Below are 23,726 nucleotides of genomic sequence, written 5' to 3'. Positions count from 1 at the left end.
GGGGTGGGGGGTCAACCTGTCAGCGCTCAGACCATACGCCGCACACTGCATCAAATTGGTCTGCATGTCTGTCATCCCAGAAGGAAGCCTCTTCTAAAGATGATTCAGAAGAAAAGCTGCAAACAGTTTGCTGAAGACAGGCAGACTAAGAACATGGATTACTGGAACCATGTCCTGTGGTCTGCTGAGACAAAGATAAGCTTATTGGGTTCAGATGGTGTCAAGTGTGTGTGTGGCAGCAACCAGTTAAGGAGAACAAACACAAGTTTATCTTGCCTACAGTCAAGCATGGTGGTGGGAGTGTCATAGTCTGGGGCTGCATGAGTGCTGCCGACACTGAGGAGCTACAGTTCCTTGAGGGAGCCATGAATTCCAACATGTACTGTGACATACTGAAACAGAGCATGATCCCCTCCCTTCAGAGACTGGGCCGCAGGGCAGTATTCCAACATGATAACCACCCCAAACACACCTCCAAGATGACCACTGCCTTAAAGGAGCTGAGGGTAAAGGTGATGGACTGGCCAAGCATGTCTTCAGACCTAAACCTGATTGAGCATCTGTGAGGCATCCTCAAACGGAAGGTGGAGGAGCGCAAACTCTCTAACATCCACCAGCTCTGTGATGTCCTCATGGAGGAATGGAAGAGGACTCCAGTGGCAACCTGTGAAGCTCTGGCGAACTCCATGCCCAAGAGGGTTAAGGCAGTGCTGAAAAATAATGGTGGCCACTCAAAATATTGACACTTTGGGCCCAATTTGGACATTTTAACTTTGGGGTGTACTCACTTTTGTTGCCAGCGGATTAGACATTAATGGCTGTGTGTTGAGTTATTTTGAGGGGACAGCAAATTTACACTGTTATTCAAGCTGTACACTCACTAATTTAAATTGTAGCAAAGTGTCATTTCTTCAATGTTGTCACATAAATACAAAAGATATAATAAAATATTTACAAATATGTGAAGGGGTGTACTCACTTTTGTGAAATACTGTACATATTTATACATTTCAAAACACATCTTACGAACATATACTGTGTATATAGAAAAAAATCACCCCCCTTCATTGCAGCGAGAAATGAAGATAGACACAGTTTTTGTTTTTTCCAGCTATATTTACTCAGTGCAACTTATAACATCCAAGTGAAAGAAACAACACCAACATGTCAAAAAAGAAAAAAAAATCAAAAACAGAATAACTGAGTTGGAAAAAGGATCACCTCCTCCCTCCTAAAAATGACTTGCAAACTCAATCAGGTGCAGCTAATCACCTTCTCAATGGCACACAAAGCCATTTGACTTTCAACTGTGATCAGCTGTGGTCATTTTGATTAGCACAGCATGAAAAGAGCTTTCCTGGAGATAAGATATTCAGGATAAAGTTGTGGACAGGCACAGTCAGGAGATAGATATAAAAAAAATTCAAAGGCTTTACCAATGCCAAGAAGCACAGTGAAGTCTATAATTAAGAAGTGAAAGGTATTTTGATACAACAAGGAGGAAGAAGCCTGGAGGAAACTGGTCAGAGAGGCTACCAAGAGGCCTACAACAACTCTGAAGCAGTTGCAGGAATTTATTACAGAGTGGTCATTGTGTACAAATGACAACAATATCACAAATTCTTCACAAATGTGGCTTGTATAGGAAGGTTGCAAGAAAAAAAGCCATTCCTCAAGAAAGGCCACATGCAGTTATGACTGAGCTTTGCCAAAATGCTCTTGAAGATTCTGAGGCCACATGGAAAAAGGTGTTATGGTCAGATGAAACTAAAATTTAATTATTTGACCTCAACACCAAACGATATGTCTGGCAGAAATCCAATACAGCTCACATCCAAATAGCACGATTCCTACAGTAAAGCATGGAGGGGTAATATTCTGTTATGGGGGCGTTTTTCTGCTGTAGGGACTAGAAGGAAAAATGGATGGGGCAAAATACTGTCAAATTCTTGAGGAAAATCTGCTGCCCTCTGCCAGAAAATTGTCAATGGGGAAAAAGGTTTACCTTCCAACATGACAATGACCCAAAGCACACAGCAAAAATGACCACACAGTGGTTGAAGGAGAAGAATGTGAATGTCCTTGCATGGCCTAATCAGAGCCTGAACTTAAAACCCATTAAGAATCTGTGGAATGACTTGAATACTGCAGTCCACAAATGTACACCGAAAAATGTAACTGATCATGAGCAGTTCTGCAAAGAAGTAGATAAATATTGCGAAGTCTAGATGTGCAAAGTTAGTAGAGACATATCCCAACAGACTAAAGACTGTAATTAAAGCAAAAGGTGGTCCAACAAAATTCTGACACAAGCGGGTGATATTTTTCCAACTCATTGATTCTGTCTTTGATTTTTTTTCTGGCATGTTGGTGTTATATCTTTCACTTGGATGTTATGAGTTGCACTGAGTAAATGCAGCTGAATAAAACAAAAACTGTGTCAGTCTTCATTTCAGGCAACAAAATGTGATTATTTTAAAGGGGGGTGATTTTTTTTTCTATACCCACTGTATAAAAACACACTTGTGCATTGATTCAGACCCACCTAAAATGTTTAAATTCGTTTGTTCACTGGTTTGATCCTTTGATCTGTTTAACAGTTGTAATGCGAGGCTACCTTGATGATCCGCTTAAAGGCAAAGTTCACCTTTTCGGGCAGAATTTCACTTTTCATAATAGATAGCATCATTTCCTGTAGATCACGAGACATCCAGGAAGCTTCATATCCCATCATGCACTGGCTTGCTGCATCACAGAATAGAGCTTGTTCACCACTCTGGACTACACCTCCCTCATGACTATATTACCCCTTTTTTTATTTCCACCCACTTTCCTACTTCTCCCATTAAGGTGACCATACCCTGTACAATCTGATTGTACGATCTCCTTTAGATCTGCCATCAGCTATGTAGTACAACGGCCTGTCTGATTTTATACAAATTGAATGGATTGTTCAGGGGGGTGATACTATTCCATAGTTTTGGTAAATCTAAAGGAAATTTTACAGAGAGTGGCTGTCAGGCCCCATTCACATCTCCGTATAGCAGGAACTCAAGTTTTTGGGGGGCGTTTCTGCTCATCACGCATAGGGCAGCACATTCACTTGAATGAGCTGCCCTACACGTGACAAACACCCCAAAGAGGCTCCAGAAATTTTTTGGATCGGAGGGTGGATCATTTTTTAACAGCGCTTTTGGTGCATTTGCAGAACATTTGTCACACAGCAAACACAGCAGCGAGTTTCCAAAACACATGGCAGAACGTGAGTTTTCTATGCTGTTTGCCATGCCTTGGAAGTGAATGGAGCCTCACCGTTCTTGTGTAAACACACCAATTTCACTTTCAGGTCCCATTCACACCTAGCGTAGTGAGAGCACATGTTTTTTGGCTTGTTTTTCCCACAACATGCATAGGGCAGCCCATGGATTTGAATGGGCTGCCCTACATGTGGCGAAGTAGCTCATGGAACATTTTGACGTGTAGGTTGCATGTTTTTTACTGTGCGTTTTGCTGTGTTTGTCACTCATTTTTTCACGCAGCAAAATGTGCATTTGCTTCTGCATTTGGGGCGCCGCTAACAATTAAAGGCACCAAAAGAGCAACTAGTTCATTTTAGTTGTATAAAGGTGGCCATGCACTATACAATCTGATTGTACAATTTCTGTATAATGTCCTTTAGATTTACCAAAATTATATAATAGGAGGACACGCCTATCTCTCCAATCACTCTGTATCCAATCAGGCAGGCCTTTGCACTACATATTTGATGGCAGATCTAAAGGAGATTGTTGGCTGTGTATTTAGTGAGAACAGATAATGATATATAGACTGATAATGATTGCATGTGAGTACAGAGGTGTTTGGGGGCGATCTCCAGGAGGGGGAGGGCAGGTGCAGGGTGTGAGTTAATGAGGTCGGATACTGAAGTACTTCCTTCTATTTGGTTTTCCATCTCCATCTTAAAGGCTAATTTTACCTTTGTTCACTTTTCCCTAAATTCCAGCTCCACTATGTACTAATATAGCATTAATGTACTTATTTTTCAAAAATTGCTTAAAAACCCTGCTTGATTACTTATGCCTTACTTCTTGGACAGACTTTAGGTCATAGCACAGAAAGGAGTTGACCAGCTGACCTCATTAGCACACACCCTGCACCATCTACCCTCAGCTGGTCAACTCCTTCCTGTGTCATAACCTAAAGTCTGTCCAGAAAGTAAGGCAAATGTAAGCGAGCCGTGTTTTTAAACAGCTTTGAAGACAGTGAGGTAAGCCTGTGTAGAATTGATGGAAAGCTGTTTTATTTTTGCAAAATAAGTACATTAATGCTATACTGGTACATAGTGGAGCTGGAATTTAGAAAACATAAAGGTGAAAAAAATTTCAATGACACTCTTTAGAATTATGATTTGCCTCCACGTGAGCAATGTTGGCACATGTGACATATTAATGTTCTGTGTGGAGGCACATTAAGACTGGAGTGACCATATGGACACTCCATCCTCGGAGCAGCTGGGCTCCCTCCCACCACTGCATTGTCACATAGACAGTACAGTGGCATTTTGAAGCTGGGTGGATAGAGCCTAATGGGGATTCAGACACTTGTTCCGATTCAGGTCCGCTGCCCTTGTGATTAACAGCAGGCAGTGGGCATATCCTTACCCAATAGACACCATACAAACTGCAGGTAATTATTTTTGAATTTGCTGCATTAATATCACAAGTTTGGTGCCTGGGATGCTGTGAAATAGTTTAGAGTTCTGAAGAGATGGTATTTTTCCCTTCGAGGGAATGAATCAATGAACTAAGAGGAGGGGAGCCGCTTGCCCCTGGCACCCTTTGGACTGGATGCTGGGTTTCTTTACAAGAGGCTGTCCACCTATGGACTGATCTTGTTCCAGGATTCTGTGACTAGAGCCTTCTGTCTATGCTTCAACTTAAAGCTATTTCATGTTCCCCAGCCATGAACCTCTCTAACTATACCTGTGCTAAAGCTACTTTATGGTCCCCAGCCATGAACCTATCTAGCTGTATCTGTGCTAAAGCTACTTCATGGTCCCTAGCCATGAACCTATCTAGCTGTATCTGTGCTAAAGCTACTTCATGGTCCCCAGCCATGAACCTATCTAGCTGTATCTGTGCTAAAGCTACTTCATGGTCCCCAGCCATGAACCTATAGACTATTCCAGTCTAGCTCTACCTGTGCTGAAAATTATTTCATGGTTCCCAGCTGTGAGTAAAAGACTGTGTTGCTGCTGTTTAGAGAGAGAGAAAGAGTTATTCTCTTCAGAATTTTGCTAAAAGCATTTAGAGTAATCCACAGTACCCCAAATGCCCTCCCAAGTTTATATAAGCAATAAAATTTGAAAAAAGACAAACCCCTAAACTGTTCAATGAGCAAGAGTGAATCAAATGTTGCTGTGTGCCTGGCTGCTTCTGCACTGTTTTCGGAAAGAACCAGTTAAATAAACAGCTGCCCCTGCAGGGGTAGCGCTACACATGCGTATAAAATTAATATAAGCATAAAAAATACTAGGATATCTATACATTTTAAATTAAGTGTTTAATGCAGGCCATACATTGGTCGAATTCCAAACAAATTTTCTTTTGAAAATCAGAAATTTTGTGTGTTTTGTAATCCAATGGTGTCACCGTTGATTTCTATATTCGACCAACCAAGCCTTCAATTTCACCTCATGTTGCTACAGAAGAAATTTTGTGGCTGGGCATCTTGTTTTCTTTACAGGTCACAGCTCGTGTGCAATTCTTTTTCGACTATATTTCTCCCATGATTTTCCCATCGAAGATTAGAGATTCGTTCATTTTTCAAAAAATTGCCAACATGTCCGATCACTCAAATTCTATGGCTGCACGAAAATCTGCCATTGCTGTGGCCCACTAAATTCGAACAACAGTTCTTAGTTATGATTTTGGGAAAACAAATCTTTGGGCATGCAACCCATGTTCATCTTCAGTTGTAAATTGCTATGTAGGTGATATATCACCAAACATTGTACCACTGTAAGTAAAGCGTTCATCAGGACAAGCTCACAGAGGAATATTTAGAGAGAACTGTCTGATGGAAATCTCACAGAATAACCCAGGGAAGGCTGCTCTTGAAGTTTAACTAGGTTAAAAGACATCTACACATCATGTGCCCATGACTTATTAAGCAAAACTTTAAAGAGCAAAAGGGCACAATGGGACATTAACCATCAAAAGGTAATTAGCATGACAGCTGCCTAAACTTTGGGTTGACCAATGTTTTTAGGACCTACCTAAAATTGTACACCTCACTTCTGTTTCAGGAAACTAATAGAATGTTCAAATCAACCAGAAAAGGTTATATGATCATGTTGTGTTGTACAGTTATCATTATGGTGGTGTTTATCTGCATCATTCGCATAAACTTCAGTCAGGTAAGTTCTTCGTTGTAGACCTCGCAGTTAAATTGTGTTTGTGGATAAGGCTATGTGTGTAACAGTAGAAATGTTAATGATTTCTCATTAGCTTTCAAACTTTCACTTTCTCAATGTAAAAAGTCATCTGGCACCTACCTGTGGACACATTGGGTACATGACAACAGAATCCAAAACCATTGACCAACAAATAGCAGAGATAATGACTTTGATGAATTGTACAATTCCCCAAAAGGATACCATGTATTTTAATGAAACCACCAGTGCAATAAATAGCAAAGCAATAATATTGAACTATAAACCTAGTTATTGTCTTGGAGACACCTTGATTATTCAGGTTGAGATGTTCAATTATTTGGGGAAAAGGAAGACTTACGGAGGAGACTTCCTACAAGCCCGGATCTTTTCACCAAAGCTCGGAGCTGGAGCTTCTGGAAGAATCAAGGACTTCAATAATGGAACTTACAATATTTATTTTACATTATTTTGGAAAGGACCAGTACAAATATCTATTCTCCTAATGCATCCCAGTGAAGGGGTATCTCTATTGTGGAAAGGGAGGAACATGGGATACAATTATATCAGCTTCACAGGAAAATTCCTTAATAAAAATCAGGAAGTACAAACAGAATGTGGCTTTTACTTGAATTCCCAACAAGAAAAATGTAAATATGTGGACAGGAAATATAGGGAAGTGTTCTACTGTATCAAGTTACCAGAAGTACCTTGTGAAGCTTTCATATCATTAAACAGTGAAAACACACGTTATACATACCTCACCAACGAGAACAAGACTTTGTTTTCCAAGTAAGTATTTCCTAAAATTACATTTTCCTAATGGCACAGTTTGCATTGTAGTTTAAGAAGTTCCACGCCTGTTTATATAAGGTGTTGCTAAACATTAAAAGTTATATCAATGTTTTGGAAAGAGGACCATTTATTAAAAGTATATGTAAGGATTGAGAGACCTCAAAAAACAGGACCAAACCTTATAATCATTTATTAATTATATACTTTATTATAAATAGGTTAAAAAACATAGAGGCATACAAACACCTTAAGGCCCCTTTCACACTTATACGACTTGTCCCACGATTTTGTACTGCAAAATAGTATGACAAGTCATTCTCCATGATTTTCAATGACTACCATTCATATTGGCACGACTTTAAGTCGTGCCGACTTCAAAGTAGTCCTTGCACTACTTTGGTCCAACTTCCATGCGAGTTGATGTCCATAGACCTCAATGTTAAACCCTCAAGTAGCATGCAAATCCTACCTGAATAATAAAGACACGATTTCAGCACTACTTTGTAAGCACAAGCTGAGAATGGTTAATGCCAATGTTGTGGCAATGTCGTACAAAGTAGTACTGCTCCCAAATCGCGGCAAAATAGCGGCCGCAAAATCACGCGACTAAGTCGTATAAGTGTGAAAGGGGCCTAAATGGACACAGTCATCAGATACCCAGAATTGCAAAAATAGAGGTTGGATCCTTATATTAAGAGTAAATACTCATAAATGTAATTGCATATATCTGATTAGAGAAGTCTGATCCAACATCGCCTCCACACTTGTCAACGCTTTTTGCAAAATAGTAGCTTCCTCAGGACAGTACTGGGTAGGTGTTGTTGGACCTTGAATCCAAGTATATAGAGACACCACACAACGCAAACTACAAATAATCAGGTTGATCCTAACAGGGATCAAGTGTATATATGTGAATAATCAATGTGCGTATATAAATATACACTTGGCTCCTGCATGTAAGGGCATGGATGAATGGTGGTATGCTGCTTCAACAGGAACAACAGTCACCACAAGTATACCTAATAGGTATTGAACATCTGATCAACAGAGTGGGACTCAAAGCCAGGAAGAGCTATATGGTCGTAAAAGTATCAAAAAGACAGCCAGAAACAGATACAATAGATATATATCTCTACAGGACGATATTAGGTTGGTATGATTGTGGAATGGGGAAAGGCACCCATTCATAAAGAGTAGGTGAGATCTTGCACAGAAATATCAGAGGTTTCTTGGTTACAGAGGCCTGTCAGTGAGGCCAGGCATATATTGCCTCAATCAATATTGTTGCCTCACTGATAGGCGGCCTCTGTAACCAAGAAACCTCTGATATTTACTTGCGAGATCTCACCTACTCTTTATGAATGGGTACTTTTCCCCATCCCACTTGGGGTTTGCTGTTTTGGCAGCTACCCCCCCGCGCTTGGCTTTGACAGAGCCAAGGGCACTTACCGTAGCACTGCAGCAGCTCCTCTCAGAGCGGCGGCGTCCTCCACAGCGCTTTGGCCCATCAGGAAGCAGTTCTGACACCCTGCCTCCTGATTGGCGGGGAGGAAGCTTAGTGTGGAAATAGCGAAAATTAATTCGCTATCGTCACACAATTGGGTGAGATCAGGGCGCACTCTCTGTTCCCCAAGCCCATCCTATTTTGAAGCCTATTAGAGCCTCCGGCTCTAATCAGGTGCTTCAAAAAGTACCACCCCCTCCCACCCCCCGCCATAGGAATCCATGCGTCCGGCGTCCTGAAAGGGGCCGGGCGCATGGATGGGGGGGCGGCGCCCGTGCACCCACAGTGCACGGGCCGCCACTGGTATACAGAATAAGATGGTGGGGAAAGAGAATGTACATCAAGGTGCACAGAATAGGATATTGTATAATAGGGAATGTAGCACACCCCCTTAGGGTCGCAGATAACTGGGATCATCCTACACAGCCAGGCACACTAAATTTCCACAGGCACTCCAGAGCCAGAGAACAGTCCGTGACTTTGTTTTTTTTTTCTGTTTTTTTTATTGAGGGATAATAACTTGGATAGGGATATTATGGGATGCCCACTTGACTTCAGAATAAACTTCAGAGAAAACTGTTCCTATATACAGTCTCTACAGTATATACAGCTCCCCTCTTCCTCCAGCACTCACTTGCTTTCATTACCCAGTTGGAACACTATAGAAAATCTGGCAGTCACTTAGTCACATTAAAGCAATGACCCAGTATAGGCAGGAACCTGAGGCCCCTTGGTTGTGTGGCCAAGTTCAGTGTCCAGCTTGCATCACTCCTATGGCTACTGATCCCAGCACCACCTCTTCAGGCACTGCCAACCCACCTGGCTGCAGCTTCCCCTTTCACTAGCCTTCCAGGCTAACTTCTCCCTACAGTCCTCCAGTCCACCCAGCTGACTCTCGGGAGATCTCCCAGCCGTGCTAAGCTGCTCCCACTGTCCTCTCTCCTTGCTCCCGTGCCTCCAGGAAGGGCTTCCTCCGTGTTTTTTAGTGGATCCTTCAAGCACCCGAGCCCCAGGCCAAAAGTTTACCCCCCCAGACTAGGGGGGACCCTTAAGGGCCACCAACAGCCTCCTCAGCACTCCATCTTCCACCCCACTACCCTGCTGGCATGACTCATGCCTGTTTATGAGGTAAATCTGCCCCCTGCCAGCCCTTTTTTGCTGGGGATTTCCTGAGGCCCTCATAAATATTCCAAACAGCCCCTCCAAGCTTCCACACACTACATCTAGCACATTCTCCAATGTTCCAGAAAACGGGGGGGAGGCACCAGAAGAGCTGTTAGGATGGGTCATCCAGCCCTGAGTCACTCAACCCTGACCCAAATTCACAGCCCAGGCTTGACCCTTAGCCAAACTGAATTTTCCTACACTAACAGCCTATTAAAAAAACCTATCTACATCTTGCACACTAGAGGGTGCTACAGGAACATATGAGGGTTCTTTAAAAAGTTTCTGCACTTTTTTAACTAAGTTTTATATATAGGTGCATCTCATAAAATTAGAATATCATCAAAAAGTTAGTTTTTTTTCAGTAATTCAATTTAAAAAGTGAAACTCATATATTTTATATAGATGTGGTACACGCAGAGTGATATATGGTAAGCATTTCTTTCTTTTATTTTTGATGATTATGGCTTATAGCTAGTGAAAACCCCAAATCTCAGAAAATTGGATTATTACATAGGACCAATAAAAAAAGGATTTTTAATACAGAAATGTTGGATTACTGAAAAGTATGTCCATGTACAGTATAGTATGCACTCATTACTTGGTCAGGGCTCCTTTTGCATGTATTACTGCATCAATGCGGTGTGGCATGGAGGCGATCAGCCTGTAGCATTGCTGAGGTGTTACGGAAGCCCAGGTTGCTTTGATAGCTCATCTGCATTGTTGAATCTGGTGTCTCTCATCTTCCTCTTGACAATACCCCACAGATTCTCTATGGGGTTTAGGTTAGGCAAGTTTGCTGGCCAATCAAGCACAGTGATATCATGATCATTAAACCAGATATTGGTATTTTAGTAGTGTGGGCAGGTGCCAAGTCCTGCTGGAAAATTAAATCAGCATCTCCATAAAGCTGGTAGCAGAGTGATTTCCTGGTAGAGGGCTATGCTGACTTTAGACTTGATAAAACACAGTGGACCAACACCAGCAGATGATCTGGCTCCCCAAATCATCACTGACTGTGGAAACTTCACATTGGACCTCATGCAACTTGGATTCTGTGCCTCTCCACTCTTCCTCTAGATGCTGGGATCTTGATTTCCAAATGAAATGCAAACTTTTCCACAGTCAGTGATGATATGACACAGTCTCTCACAAAGTCCTTCCATACATAGCTTACACCACTTGAGCTCTGGAAAGGTTTCACCCCCTTCAGGATCAGGTCATTTTTGTGATACGGCACTGTGTTACTTTATTTATTACTTTAATTGTGCGGTCATGCGACACTGTACCCAAATAAAATGTATGTCCTTTTTTACTAGAAATAGAACCTGGTGGTATTTCATCACCTCTGCGGTTTATTTTTTGCGCTATAAACAAAAAAAACACTAACATTTTGAAAAAAACAAACAATATTTTTTACTTTCTGCTAAAAAACATATCCAATAAAAAAATTTAGAAAATCTAATTTCTTTACAAATTTAGGCCACTATATATTCTGTCATATTTTTGGTAAAAAAAAAAATCCCAATAAGTGTAAATTGATTGGTTTTCTCAAAAGTTATAGCGTCTACAAAGTATAGGATAATTTTATGGAAATTTTATTTATTTATTTTTTTACTGGTAATGGCAGCTATCAGCGACTTATAGCAAGACTGTGACATTGCGGCAGACAAATTGGACACTAAGTGACACTTTTTTGGGGACACTTTTTTGCTGTGTCCAAATCACAGCAGGAGCAGGTCGCCCGTGGTGCGTGCACGTGCCCCAGACCCAGAAGTGTCAGATCATTTACTAGGTACTTGATCTGGCACAGAGCAGCCACCCTGCCACAGTATATGTGTGTGTGTGGGGGGGCGGGCGCTAAGCAGTTAAATTCAGCTATGAGCAGCTATTCATTCATAGCTGCCCAAATCATACATTCTAGGTAAGAAGAGTCACTTTATCAGAATCCTTTTCCGACTTCCGGTACCCCGACTGGGCACCCCAAAAGGAGGCCACATGTACAGCACAGCTTCACATGATGCAGCATTTCTTCATATCCTTTCCCATATGGAAGGGGAAGAATCCAGACAGCCTGGCTTCCCTTGTATTTAAAGCCCTCCACAAGGGAGCAGAGCTATGAACATCTGGGAGTGAGCAGGCTTAACCCCTTCCTAACACCCTGGGCAGCCTATTACTCAAAAATTCACTACACTAACAGACTTTATTATAACACAGTGCAAATAAATAACATGAAGCAGTATATACCTCAAAATTAGGCACCTACCTACATGCTTAAAACTTCCTGTGCACCGAATAGAAATCTCATTACTAGGTATCGTCTGTAAACTAAAAGACCCCTCCCCCTTGTATGGCGTCCATATCACGAGAGCAGCATAGGGTGAAAACACAGCTCCTCCATAGACACAATGCAGTGAATGAGCAATTTGACCCTAGGGCAGGTAGTGTGTTACTGGCAGGTTTACCAGGTGAAAATAAAGAAAAAAAAACAACGAATGCAGCCACCACATATAAGGACTGGTAAACTGCAATATATTACATGTTTGCTCTTGGGTTTAGATAAACTTTTTTTGGGGTGGGGTTGGGGGCTCTAGATAAATCTACAATGAAAGCAAATCAGCAGGACTGAAATATTAAATGTATTTCTTGTTTTTTTCATCATTTATAATTAAAGGTCCAACATTGGCATAGAGATTCCCAAACAAGTTGGAAGTATTGACGTTTTAAATTGCCCAAGTAAGTCTGCATTTTATATTGTATTTTTGTTAGTATAAATTGAAAGGATATTGTATAGTGAGATGTAATGTGTGTAGCCAGCTTTACACATATGTGAGCAGACATTTTGGGGAATATTTTACTAAAAATAATTAGTAAATGTTCACTTTGTAAAGTGAATGTTACTAAATAAGGCATGCATGTGTTCAATTTGAATTACCCAATCAGGTGCGAGGGAAGTAATAAGAATGTGTTTTTGTTACGACAGGCAATTGATTGCTCTGTACCACCTGTAGTTATGCTGTTATGCCACAATACTGCCAATCACACATAAGCGGCTAAATAACCACTCCACCTACATATCTTGAAGTGGAACTCCCACCAAATGTATTGTATGTTTCACTTCAATACCCGCCTATGGTAAAATGACGTCCTCTACTTTGTGGGGTTATATCTAAATGATGCCTGCAGCTAGATGCATCATTCAGATATCATTCTTTTCAGCCGCCGATTCTGTGCACGATAAGAACAATCATAGTGGCAGTTCCGCCGCTTGATCGTTCTTATAGGCGATGGGAGGGGATGCCCCCCCCTCCCGCCACCATCCAGTGCTTCTCCGGGCTCTCCCGTGGCATCGGGGGCCCGGAGAATGAATCGGCCGGTGCCGGATGTTGACGATAGAGATGACTGGTGATCAGATGTCACGTCCAGGTACCCGGAAATAACCCAAGCCGCGATCGCGGCTGTCAGCATAAGATCGGTGAATTTTTTTTCCAATCTCATGCTTTCCAGCCTAGAGGAGAGATGTGGGTTCTTATTGACCCCACATCTCTCTATAAAGAGGACCTGTCACATAGATTCCTATTACAAGGGATGTTTACATTCCTTGTAATAGGAATAAAAGTAATCAAAAAAAAAAAAAATGTTAAAAAAAAGTGTAAAGATAAAAAAAAATTAAGTAAAAAAAAAAAAAAAAAATTATAAAAAAAAAAATTTAAAATGCCCCTGTCCCCGGTAGCTCGCGCTCAGAAGCGAACGCACACGTAAGTCCCGCCCACATATGTAAACGCCGCTCAAACCACACATGTGAGGTATCGCCGCGTGCATTAGGGTGTGTGCAATAATTCTAGCACTAGACCTCCTCTGTAACTCTAAACTGGTAACCTGTAAAAAATTTTAAAGTGTCGCCTATGGAGATTTTTAAGCAATGAAGTTTGGCGCCATTCCATGATTGTGCGCAATTTTAAAGTGTGACATGTTAGGTATCTATTTACTCGGCGTAACATCATCTTTCACATTATACAAAAAAATCGGGCTAACTTTTTGTTATTTTTTAATTCATGAAACCGTTTTTTTTCCCAAAAAAAGGCATTTGAAAAATTATTACGCAAATACCGTGTGAGATAAAAAGTTGCAATGACTGCCATTTTATTCCCTAGGGTGTCTGCTAAAAAAAACATATATAATGTTTGGGGGTTCTGAGTAATTTTCTAGCAAAAAAATGATGATTTTTACATGAAGGAGAGAAGTGCCAGAATAGGCCCGGTATTGAAGCGGTTAAGATTGGGGAAAGGCTTCTCTATTTGTCCTTGTGGAAAATTTCCAAGGACATAAAGTGAATAAAAAACAACAATTATTTGCAACCAGAACAGGAGTAGATTGGGACTTTTAAATGTCAAAGGCTATTTGGAAGCATGGCAGGTAGTCTGGTCTCAGGCGTCCAAGAGTTCCCTTTAGAGTTATTTTATAAAGAAAATGCATATAAATACTCTACTTTTGGCACCTGACACCACATGTGCTACACGCCATTTACCCGGGCAGCTTCGATCGCTGCAGTCATTGCCAGCGGGATAGGGGTACCCTCCTTCATATCTACTGAAGCTGTCCTGCACTCACACCTTTTTGGAAATCAGTACAAAACCTGCTAAGTAGGGATGGGCAAACGGTTCGGCCCGATCATCAGTTCGGGCTGAACATTTGCCCAGTGCATTCTGCGCCCTGATTGGACAAAGCTTTGCCAATCAGGGTGCAGTGTACGCTGGTTTTTAAGAAGCGGGGTCGGGAAACCAGCCAGGGTGTCCTTAACAACTGATGAGTCAGCAGCTGTCAATGGATTTCCCCACTGACAGCTGAAAAAAAAAAAAAGTTATGGTTAAAAAATAAAGGAAAAAATGGCATGGGGTACCCTTCAGTCCATACCAGGCCCTTCAGATCTGGTATGGATTTGGAGAGGAACCCCACGCCAAAATAAAAAAAATGGCATGGGGTCCCCCCCAAAAATGCATACCAGACCCTTATACAAGCCTAGCAGATCAAGAAAGGGGGGTGATGAGCGAGTGCCCCCCCTCCTGAATCATATCAGACCACATGCTGCAACATGTGGCCCCCCCACCCCAAAGCACCTTGTCTCCATGTTGATGGTAACAAGGGCCTCTTCCCAACAACCCTGGACTGTGGTTGTTAAGGTCTGTGGGCGGGTGACTTATTGGAATCTGGAAGCCCCCTTTAAAAAGGGGGCCCCCAGATCTCGTCTCCCCGCTATGTGATTGAGTATTGGGTACATAGTACCCCTACCCCTTCACCAAAAAAGTGTCAAAACGTAATAAACACAATAGACAGTTTTTGACAATTCCTTTATTAAAAAAAAAAAAAAATTGTGTCCCTCGATGTAAATTCATCATTAATCATGCTCTGCCTCCAGGGAGGCCTCCAGCTGACTGCCTGCTCTATGCTTAGACATTTCTTATATACAGTATATCACAAAAGTGAGTACACCCCGAGTGAAAATGTCCAAATTGGGATCAGTTAGCTATTTTCCCTCCCCAGTGTCATGTGACTCGTTAGTGTTACAAGGTCTCAGGTGGGAATAGGGAGCAGGTGTGTTAAATTTGGTTTTATCGCTCTCAGTCTCTCATACTGGTCACTGGAAGTTCAACATGGCACCTCATGGCAAAGAACTCTCTAAGGATCTGAAAAAAAGAATTGTTGCTCTACATAAAGATGGCCTAGGCTATAAGAAGATTGCCAAGACCCTGAAACTGAGCTGCAGCACGGTGGCAAAGACCATACAGTGGTTTAACAGGACAGGTTCCACTCAGAGCAGGCCTCACCATGGTTGACCAAAGAAGCTGAGTGCACGTGCTCAGCATCATTTCCAGAGGTTGTCTTTGGGAAATAGACAGATAAAAGGGCTGCCAGCACTGCTGCAGAGGTTGAAGGGGTGGGGGGGTCAGCCTGTCAGTGCTCAGACCATATGCAGCACACTGCAACAAATTGGTCTGCATGGCTGTCCTCCCAGAAGGAAGCCTCTTCTAAAGATGATGCACAAGAAAGCTCGCAAACAGTTTGCTGAAGACAAGCAGACTAAAAACATGGATTACTGAAACTATGTCCTGTGGTCTGATGAGACCAAAATAAACGTATTTGGTTCAGATGGTGTCAAGCATGCGTGGTGGCAACCAGGTGAGGAGTACAAAGACAAGTGTGTCTTGCCTACAGTCAAGCATGGTGGTGGGAGTGTCATGGTCTGGGGCTGCATAAGTGCTGCTGGCACTGGGGAGCTACAGTTCATTGAGGGAACCATGAATGCGAACATGTACTGTGACATACTGAAGCAGAGCATGATCCCCTCCCTTCGGAGACTGGGCTGCAGGGCAGTATTCCAACATGATAACAACCCCAAACACACCTCCAAGATGACCACTGCCTTGCTAAAGAAGCTGAGGGTAAAGGTGATAGACTGGCCAAGCATGTCTCCAGACCTAAACCCTATTGCACATCTGTGGGGCATCCTCAAAGGGAAGTTGGAGGAGTGCAAGGTCTCTAACATCCACCAGCTCCGTAATGTCATCATGGAGGAATGGAAGAGGACTGGATGTCAACCTGCAAAGCTCTGGTGAACTCAATGCCCAAGAGGGTTAAGGCAGTGTTGGAAAATAATGGTGGCCGCACAAAATATTGACACTTTGGGCCCAATTTGGACATTTTCACTTAGGGGTGTACTCACTTTTGTTGCCAGCAGTTTAGGCACTAATGGCTGTGTGTTGAGTTATTTTGAGGGGACAGCAAATTTACACTGTTATACAAGCTGTACACTCACTACTTTACATTGTAGTAAAGTGTAATTCCTTCAGTGTTGTCACATAAAAAGATATAATAAAATATTTACAAAAATGTGATGGGTGTACTCACTTTTGTGAGATACTGTAGGTAACCTAGCTACGTGACCCCGGTGGCCCCGACCCCATGTGACATCACATGCCCAGTATGCACCAGTCTGTGATGTTAGAAGGGGGTTGTGCTACCGGGTGATGAAGCTAGGTGGCCCGTCCCTTACCTATATAAGGAATTTTAAAGTACAAGGTAGGCAGTCGTGGGAGACCTCACAGGAGGTGGAGCGTTTTTTGTTTTTTTGGGGGTCAGCGGACGGCTTGACTGACGATGGATTTACAGCAAGGGACACTATTTTTTTTTTTTTTAATAAAGGATTTGACTCTTGTGTTTATTACTTTTTGACACTTTTTTGGTGAATGGGTAGGGGTACTATGTACCCGATACTCATTCACATGGGAGGAGAGGCATCTAGGGGCCCCTTGTTAAAGGGGCCTCCAGATTCTGATAAGCCCCCCCGCCCGCAGACCCCAACAGCCACAGCCCAGGGTTGTCGGGAAGAGGCCCCATCAACAAGGGGACAAGGTGCTTTGGAGTGGGGGAGGCAGAGCCGCCCACCCCAAAGCGCCCATTCCCCCATATTGAGGGCATGTGGTCTGGTATGGTTCGGCTCGTCCACCCCCCTTTACTGACCTGCCAGGCTGAATACCAGGATAAACGTCTGGTATGGATTTTGTGGGGGACCCCACGCCTTTTTTTTTTTCTTTTATGTTGACATGGAGTCCCCCCCAAATTTAGACCAGTCCTGAAGGCTCTGATATGGCCTGGAGGGGGTGGGGACTCTATGCTGTTTTTTTCTTTATCTCTTCAATAGCCGGTTGCCAGCAATTGTAACTGCGAGTCATTTTAAATGGGATTTGACTAGTTTTTCCTTGTCATTTTTGCTGCAGCATGTTTTATGCATGCAACAGATGCCCCACTTTACAGACACATTAAGAGGACCCTCCAGACACTATATTTAAAGGAGTTTTTCATTTGTTTTGTTGCACTTTAAGCATAATTAAAATCACTGCTCCTAAAAAAATGATAGTTTAAAAAAATTAAATAAAATTATTGATACATGTCCCCCAGAGCATTACCCAAACCCCATACCCCTTTTTTGGCCAATTACTTGCATATAAGCCTTCAAAATTGGCACTTTTGATTTTTCCATTTGGGCTCCCATAGACTTCAATGGGGTTCGCCGTTCGGGTTAGAACATTTCCCCTGTTCGTGATCTGCTGCGAATCGAACAGGGGGTTGTTTGGCTCTTCCTTACTGATAGGCAGCCTTTTTGAGTTCAGCCTCTGCACCTAGCTAAACCCTACAAAAAACTGATACGCCATGTGTTCTAACCACTTGCTTGCCGGGTACTTAAACCCCCCTCCTATCCAGACCAATTTTCAGCTTTCAGCACTGACGCACTTTGAATGACAATTGCGCGGTCATACAACACTGTACCCAAATGAGATTTTTATCGTTTTTTCCTCGCAAATAGAGCTTTCTTTTGGTGGTATTTGATCACCTCTGCGGTTTTTATTTTTTGTTAAAAAAATTTAAAAAGACTGAATTTAAAAAAAATATATATATATATTTTTTTAATTTTGTTATAAAAAAATTAAAACAGGTAATTTTTCTCCTTCATTGATGTAGGCTGATGAGGCGGCACTGATGGGCACTGATAGGTGGCAGTGATGGGCACTGATGGGTGGCAGTGATGGGCACTGATGGGTGGCAATAATGGGCACTGATCAGTTACACTGATAGGTAGCACTGCTAGGTGGCACTGATTGGCACTACTGGTGGGCATTGATAGCTGGCACTTGTGGGCATTGATAGGTGGCACTTGTGGGCACTGATAGGTAGCACTGTGGGCACTGTTAGGAGGCACTGTGGGCACTGTTAGGTGGCACAGATGAGGCAGATGTGCCTCTTCCACTTCGGGACCGATGTCCCTTGCATCTGATCCGGTGATCGGCTTTTTTTTCTACTCACGCTATCAGCGTGAGTAGAAAAAAAAACGATTACCGATCTTTTGTTTATATCATGTGATCAGCTGGCATTGGCTGACAACTGATCACATGGTAAGGAGCCGGGACCGCCCCCTTACTCGGATCCGTGATCACCCGAGTCTCAGTGACTCGGTGATCACAGCGCGCTCGGCGTGCGCCCTGCAGGACATGCGCAGGGCGCGTGCACAGGGGAGGCCGTCATTCGGCCATAGCGCGGATGTCAAGTGGTTAAAGACGTAGAATTAATGGAGAAACTGACAGCTAGAATTCATGATAAATGGGAGGCCCATAATCTCATCTGGGAACTATGACATCTTAAGGAAGATCCACCTTAAACAGAATCCCCCTGTATTTGTGCCCCTCTTGTTAGTTGGGTGGCTACTGAGAAATTGGGACACTGAAGTAGTCCTCTTTCTCTTTACTCTCTCCCTCTTTCTTTCTTTTTGTCTAGTCTGTTCTGGCTCTCTTTTTTTTATCATTTTTTTATCTGTGGGATACTTTGCACTAAAGGCTGGGTTCACACTTCGATTGCAGACTGCAGACATTGCGTGTAATGTGCACTGCATTTCTGTGCACATTACATGCAATGTCTATGCGATGTGAATTCAGCCATACAGTTTGTATGGCTGAAATTGCAATGCATTTGCACCAAAAACGTGCAGGATTCCATCCAATTCCACAGTTCCCACTGCGTACATGTTGAGACTGTATAGGTTTTCATCCAGTTTTCCTTTTGCGAGGAATTGTTTATTATTGTGAATTGTGCACTCATCACCCTGGAACTTAAGTGTGAGACCTTTATTTGAAAGACTTTTCACTGATAGAAGGCTTCCTTCTAGTTGTTGAACATATAGCACTTTCTTTACAAGGATACTCTGCTTGTCTCCTTGTGGTGTAATGCAGTTCAGGAAGCCCTGGCCTGCAGTTATGCTTTTCCTGTTTGCAAGGAAAACCTTGTCTTTTGCACTGTAATCAATGTTTGTGAAGAAGAAGGTCTCATCACTAGTCATGTGGCTTGTCACACCTACGTCTATGCACCTGCCACGTCGCTTTGTGTCACTTTAATGGTGCCACTCCATGATGTGTCTGCAATTTCCTTTGTGGCTGCTTTGACTCTCTTTTGTGCTTTGTCTCTCTTTTGTGTCCTTCCAACACCGAGGCCCGCCCACCGGGTGACGTAATTTGCCTATGTGCGGTCCATGCCAGGCAGCATGGATCCTCTCTACATGCTGTCTTGGATTCAGTGTCCTGCAGGGGCTCAGACATCTCTGGACGCCGGGAAACCAGATAGCTGGAATCCCTCGAGGAGGACCTTCTGTACCAGAGGTATGCCGTTGATTTCCTCTATTGTGTAAGTGCATTACTTTTGCACAAATAAAATATACATTTAATACTACACTTAGGCCTCCCTCCTTTCCTTTATTGCATTACACACAGAGTTTTCCAGATAGGCACTGGGGATGGCTGGCACCTGAACATTCTTTAATATACCTAAGTTGGCATGGACAACATCCATGACATTAAGGACTAATATCACCTATATAAAATTTTAAACTACCTGTGCAGACTTCTTCATTGTTATGCGCTGGGTGATTTTTTCTTTTCAATAAGAGTAATATATGTCTCTGGAAGGCTGCAGTGGAGCAAGGCAATATGGTTATCTTTGATGCCCTCTACGATGGCACGCAGCTGCTCTGTGGTTTCTAACATAGCTTATACATGGTCACATATTTGCTGCCCTTTTTCTAGTCTCATTTTATACAGCTTTCTTAGCAGAAACAGCTTTCTTTTTAGGCTTGAATGCTGTTGCCGTTTTTGTAATGAAGTCCACATACCTTTGGTTGTTTCTCTGTTCTTATGTGGATAGACTGGTCATCTTCCACCAGTAAGGTTATAGTCGCTTTTGCCTGTCTGTATTTCAAGTCCCATTCCTCCATCTCTGTTTGTGGGTCTGTCTGTATTCAGCACTTGACACAAGTCATCCTTACTTAGAAGCATTTCTAGCTTGAACTTCCACAGCTGGTAATTGGCATTGTTCAGCTTTGCTTTTGCAAACTTCACATCTGAACCACTTACCATCTTTCAGCAGTTTGTATACAATACTCACTAACTCACTGTACTCACTGAGTATTCTCTCCAGTGCCTGGGCCCATAACCCATTGGCAGAGTATTGAAATGATGCACTGGAAGCTTGTTGTTTGCAGAGAATAGCTTTACTTTCTTGGAGGATTGCAATGCACGTCTTTACAAGGAACAGGAAGCAGAAGCATAATAGAACAGTGAGGCAAGCAAACACTTCCTCTCATTACATTACCATAGATACACAATATAACACTGCAGCGCCACCTGCTGCTTAGATAGGGATAATGCATATAGTCACAGTACAGTATATATACGCAACCTGCTGTGGTACTTCCAACAGTGCTCACCCACGCAGGGCCTGCCAAATAGATGCCCAGTTATTGCCCTGCAGCCAGGTACACAATCACTCCTTTGGCTTAATGAAAAGTCTAATGCCCCGTGTACATGATCGGATTTTCCGACAACAAATGTTGGATGTTGAATGTTTGGGCCAAACATTGGTTGTTCGTCTGTTCGGTGAACACTCAAATTGTTAGAGTGTTTGACTGTTTGTTCGGCCCGCCAAGTGCCCCACAATGCACTGCACACCACACGGTGCATTGGAAGCCCTAATTGGCTAAAGCAATGAACACTGTCAGAGCCATGATTGGAGAAAGCAATGATGACTGTGCTCAATCATGGCTCATTGCTCATGGACCAACCCCACACTGTAAAAGATTCCTTCCGAGAGCAGCCATTTGCATTGTGATATTGGAGATATATTTAAAAAAAATAAAAATGAAGGAACACTATCGTTGTTTGAATGTTACAAAGAATATAACAGAATATGTAAAAAGGAAATAAAGGATGCAAAAATTCAAAACAAACGACAGATTGCAGGCGATAGTAGGACAAACCCCCAAAAATTCTTAAAATCTATTAATAGTAAAAAGGTCAGGTCTGGGCATGTAGGCCCTTTACAAAATAATCTAGAGTGGGTGACTGGAGACAAAGAGAAAGCAAATGTATTAAATACTCTCTTCAGCTCTGTGTATACGAAGGAGCATGGGGGGCTCATGTCCATAATTGGGATGGTATCGACACAGCCCCAAATGAACCACTATGGCTCAAAACTGATATGGTCCAGCAAAGTTTAGACAGAATAAAGGTGGATAAAGCACTTTTAAAGCAGTATATTGAAGTGCGTTAGTTCACATTTACTGCAGTACATTGAAGTGCGTTAGTGCACTTTTACTGCAGTATATTGAAGTGCGTTAGTAAAATTTTACTGCAGTATATTAAAGTGCGTTAGTGCACTTTTACTGCGGTATATTGAAGTGCGTTAATGCACGTTTACTGCAGTATACTGAAGCGCTACAGGGTACTTTTACGTTAGTATATTGAAGTGCATTAGTTCACTTTTACTGCAGTATACTGAAGTGCGTCAGGGTACTTTTACAGCAGTATATTGAAAAAAATGGATAAAAAAGGAGGTATGGGTGGTGCTGCCTAATATTAAGTGTATAATAAATGTGCTTGTGCCATGCACTGTCCCTTTGAATAATGTGCTAGGTAAGGAAAATGTATAAACCAGAACACCAAATATAGGTATGACTTTTTTAAATAAAAAAATCTAAAATAAAATCATAAATGAAAAAAAAGTGTGGTAATAATAAAGTAAATCACATATCTTAATCAATCCAACACAGTCAATAAAGTGCAAAGTGTTCTATAAATGAAATTTCATATGTGCAAAGTGCACTATGCAGCAACTTGTAAAGGTAATACAAAAATAATATAAATGAGAATAAAAATAAAAAAATAGGTGGACACTGTTCTTTTAAGAGATGCTAGGTGCTAAAAATACACATATATCTCCTCAATAAATCTATCACATAACAAAGCATATGTGAACTTAAAAAGCTAAAGTGCGTAATGAACCAAAAAATACATCTGAGTAAAAAGCAGCAACACACTGCCAAATTATCATGGTATAAGTCCATATGAACTGTCCCAATTCCAAGGTGTGCTTTAAAATTCATGCAACACTATACAGCCAGTGGGTAGTAAAAACACTCGTGCTCCCCCTTTTGGATCTACACTCACCAGATGGTTGCACCCTTGCAGGGGTAAAAGGCCCTGTATGTAAATAATTCCTTGATGAAATAGTCTAGTTTCTCCTCTTCTTCCTCACTGGGTATGGTCAGTGAATACACTCGTACGTGATGTAGGTAGACAACAGAGGCATCTCATAGCCAAAGCCAAAAACTCACAGCAATCACAGAGAAAATGCACATATAGGAGATACAATGTCCGGAATGCCCTGCCTTCCACGGACTGTAGATCCAAAACCAGAAGTGACATGATGGCTCATCAAGCCCCACCCTATGCATTTCATCAAAGTGACATCAGGAGCGGCGCTATCCTTACTCACCCTCTGGTTTATATACGATGTGGTTGCCCAGCGATGCCATGCAAACAAACTCGCAGTCATATTAACAAAGCTCCATAGAGGTCCCAGTATTGCATACAACCCTGCGCCTCTTTTATCAATATACTATCATATGTATCAGCATCTCAGGACTCTTAAGGATCAACTAGATTTCTGCTGTCCCTGGACATTCCACATGGCATAAATACAGTGTTAGCCAAACATTACACTACCATATATGACACAAAAATAAACTGTTATTGTGATCAAAGATGCCAACAATATATAAAAAAAAAACTGTAAACATGTGTATAAGAAATATATAAAAAATAGATTAAAAAATAAATAAAAATATATATGTAGGTAAAAGCTTTTATTATTAAAAAAATAAATATGAAAAAAATGTGAAAAAAATGAAATAAAAAATACATTTTGTATAAAAAAAATGAAAAAGAATTAGGT

General features: G+C 42.0%; 1 protein-coding gene across 6 annotated transcripts in view; it reads left to right on the top strand.

Moving 5' to 3' along the window:
• Positions 1–23,726, top strand: part of LOC141114279 (NXPE family member 4-like) — a 217,350-nt gene that overhangs the window by 32,370 nt on the left and 161,254 nt on the right. For 3 of the 6 annotated variants that reach the window (XM_073607872.1, XM_073607873.1, XM_073607870.1), the window contains 3 exons: positions 6,308–6,418; positions 6,510–7,225; positions 12,571–12,632. In XM_073607872.1, coding sequence (XP_073463973.1) covers positions 6,320–6,418; positions 6,510–7,225; positions 12,571–12,632 — 877 coding nt within the window. In that variant the 5' untranslated portion in view covers positions 6,308–6,319. The remainder of the gene's footprint in view (positions 1–6,307; positions 6,419–6,509; positions 7,226–12,570; positions 12,633–23,726) is intronic. The other 3 variants (XM_073607874.1, XM_073607876.1, XM_073607875.1) reach the window with 3 other exon arrangements.

The sequence above is a fragment of the Aquarana catesbeiana genome, linkage group LG12 (genome assembly GCF_042186555.1).
Source record: "Aquarana catesbeiana isolate 2022-GZ linkage group LG12, ASM4218655v1, whole genome shotgun sequence".
Lineage (NCBI taxonomy): Eukaryota > Metazoa > Chordata > Amphibia > Anura > Ranidae > Aquarana > Aquarana catesbeiana.
The sequence above is the reverse complement of the archived record's forward strand: the minus strand, read 5'-3'. Positions and strand labels throughout refer to the sequence as shown.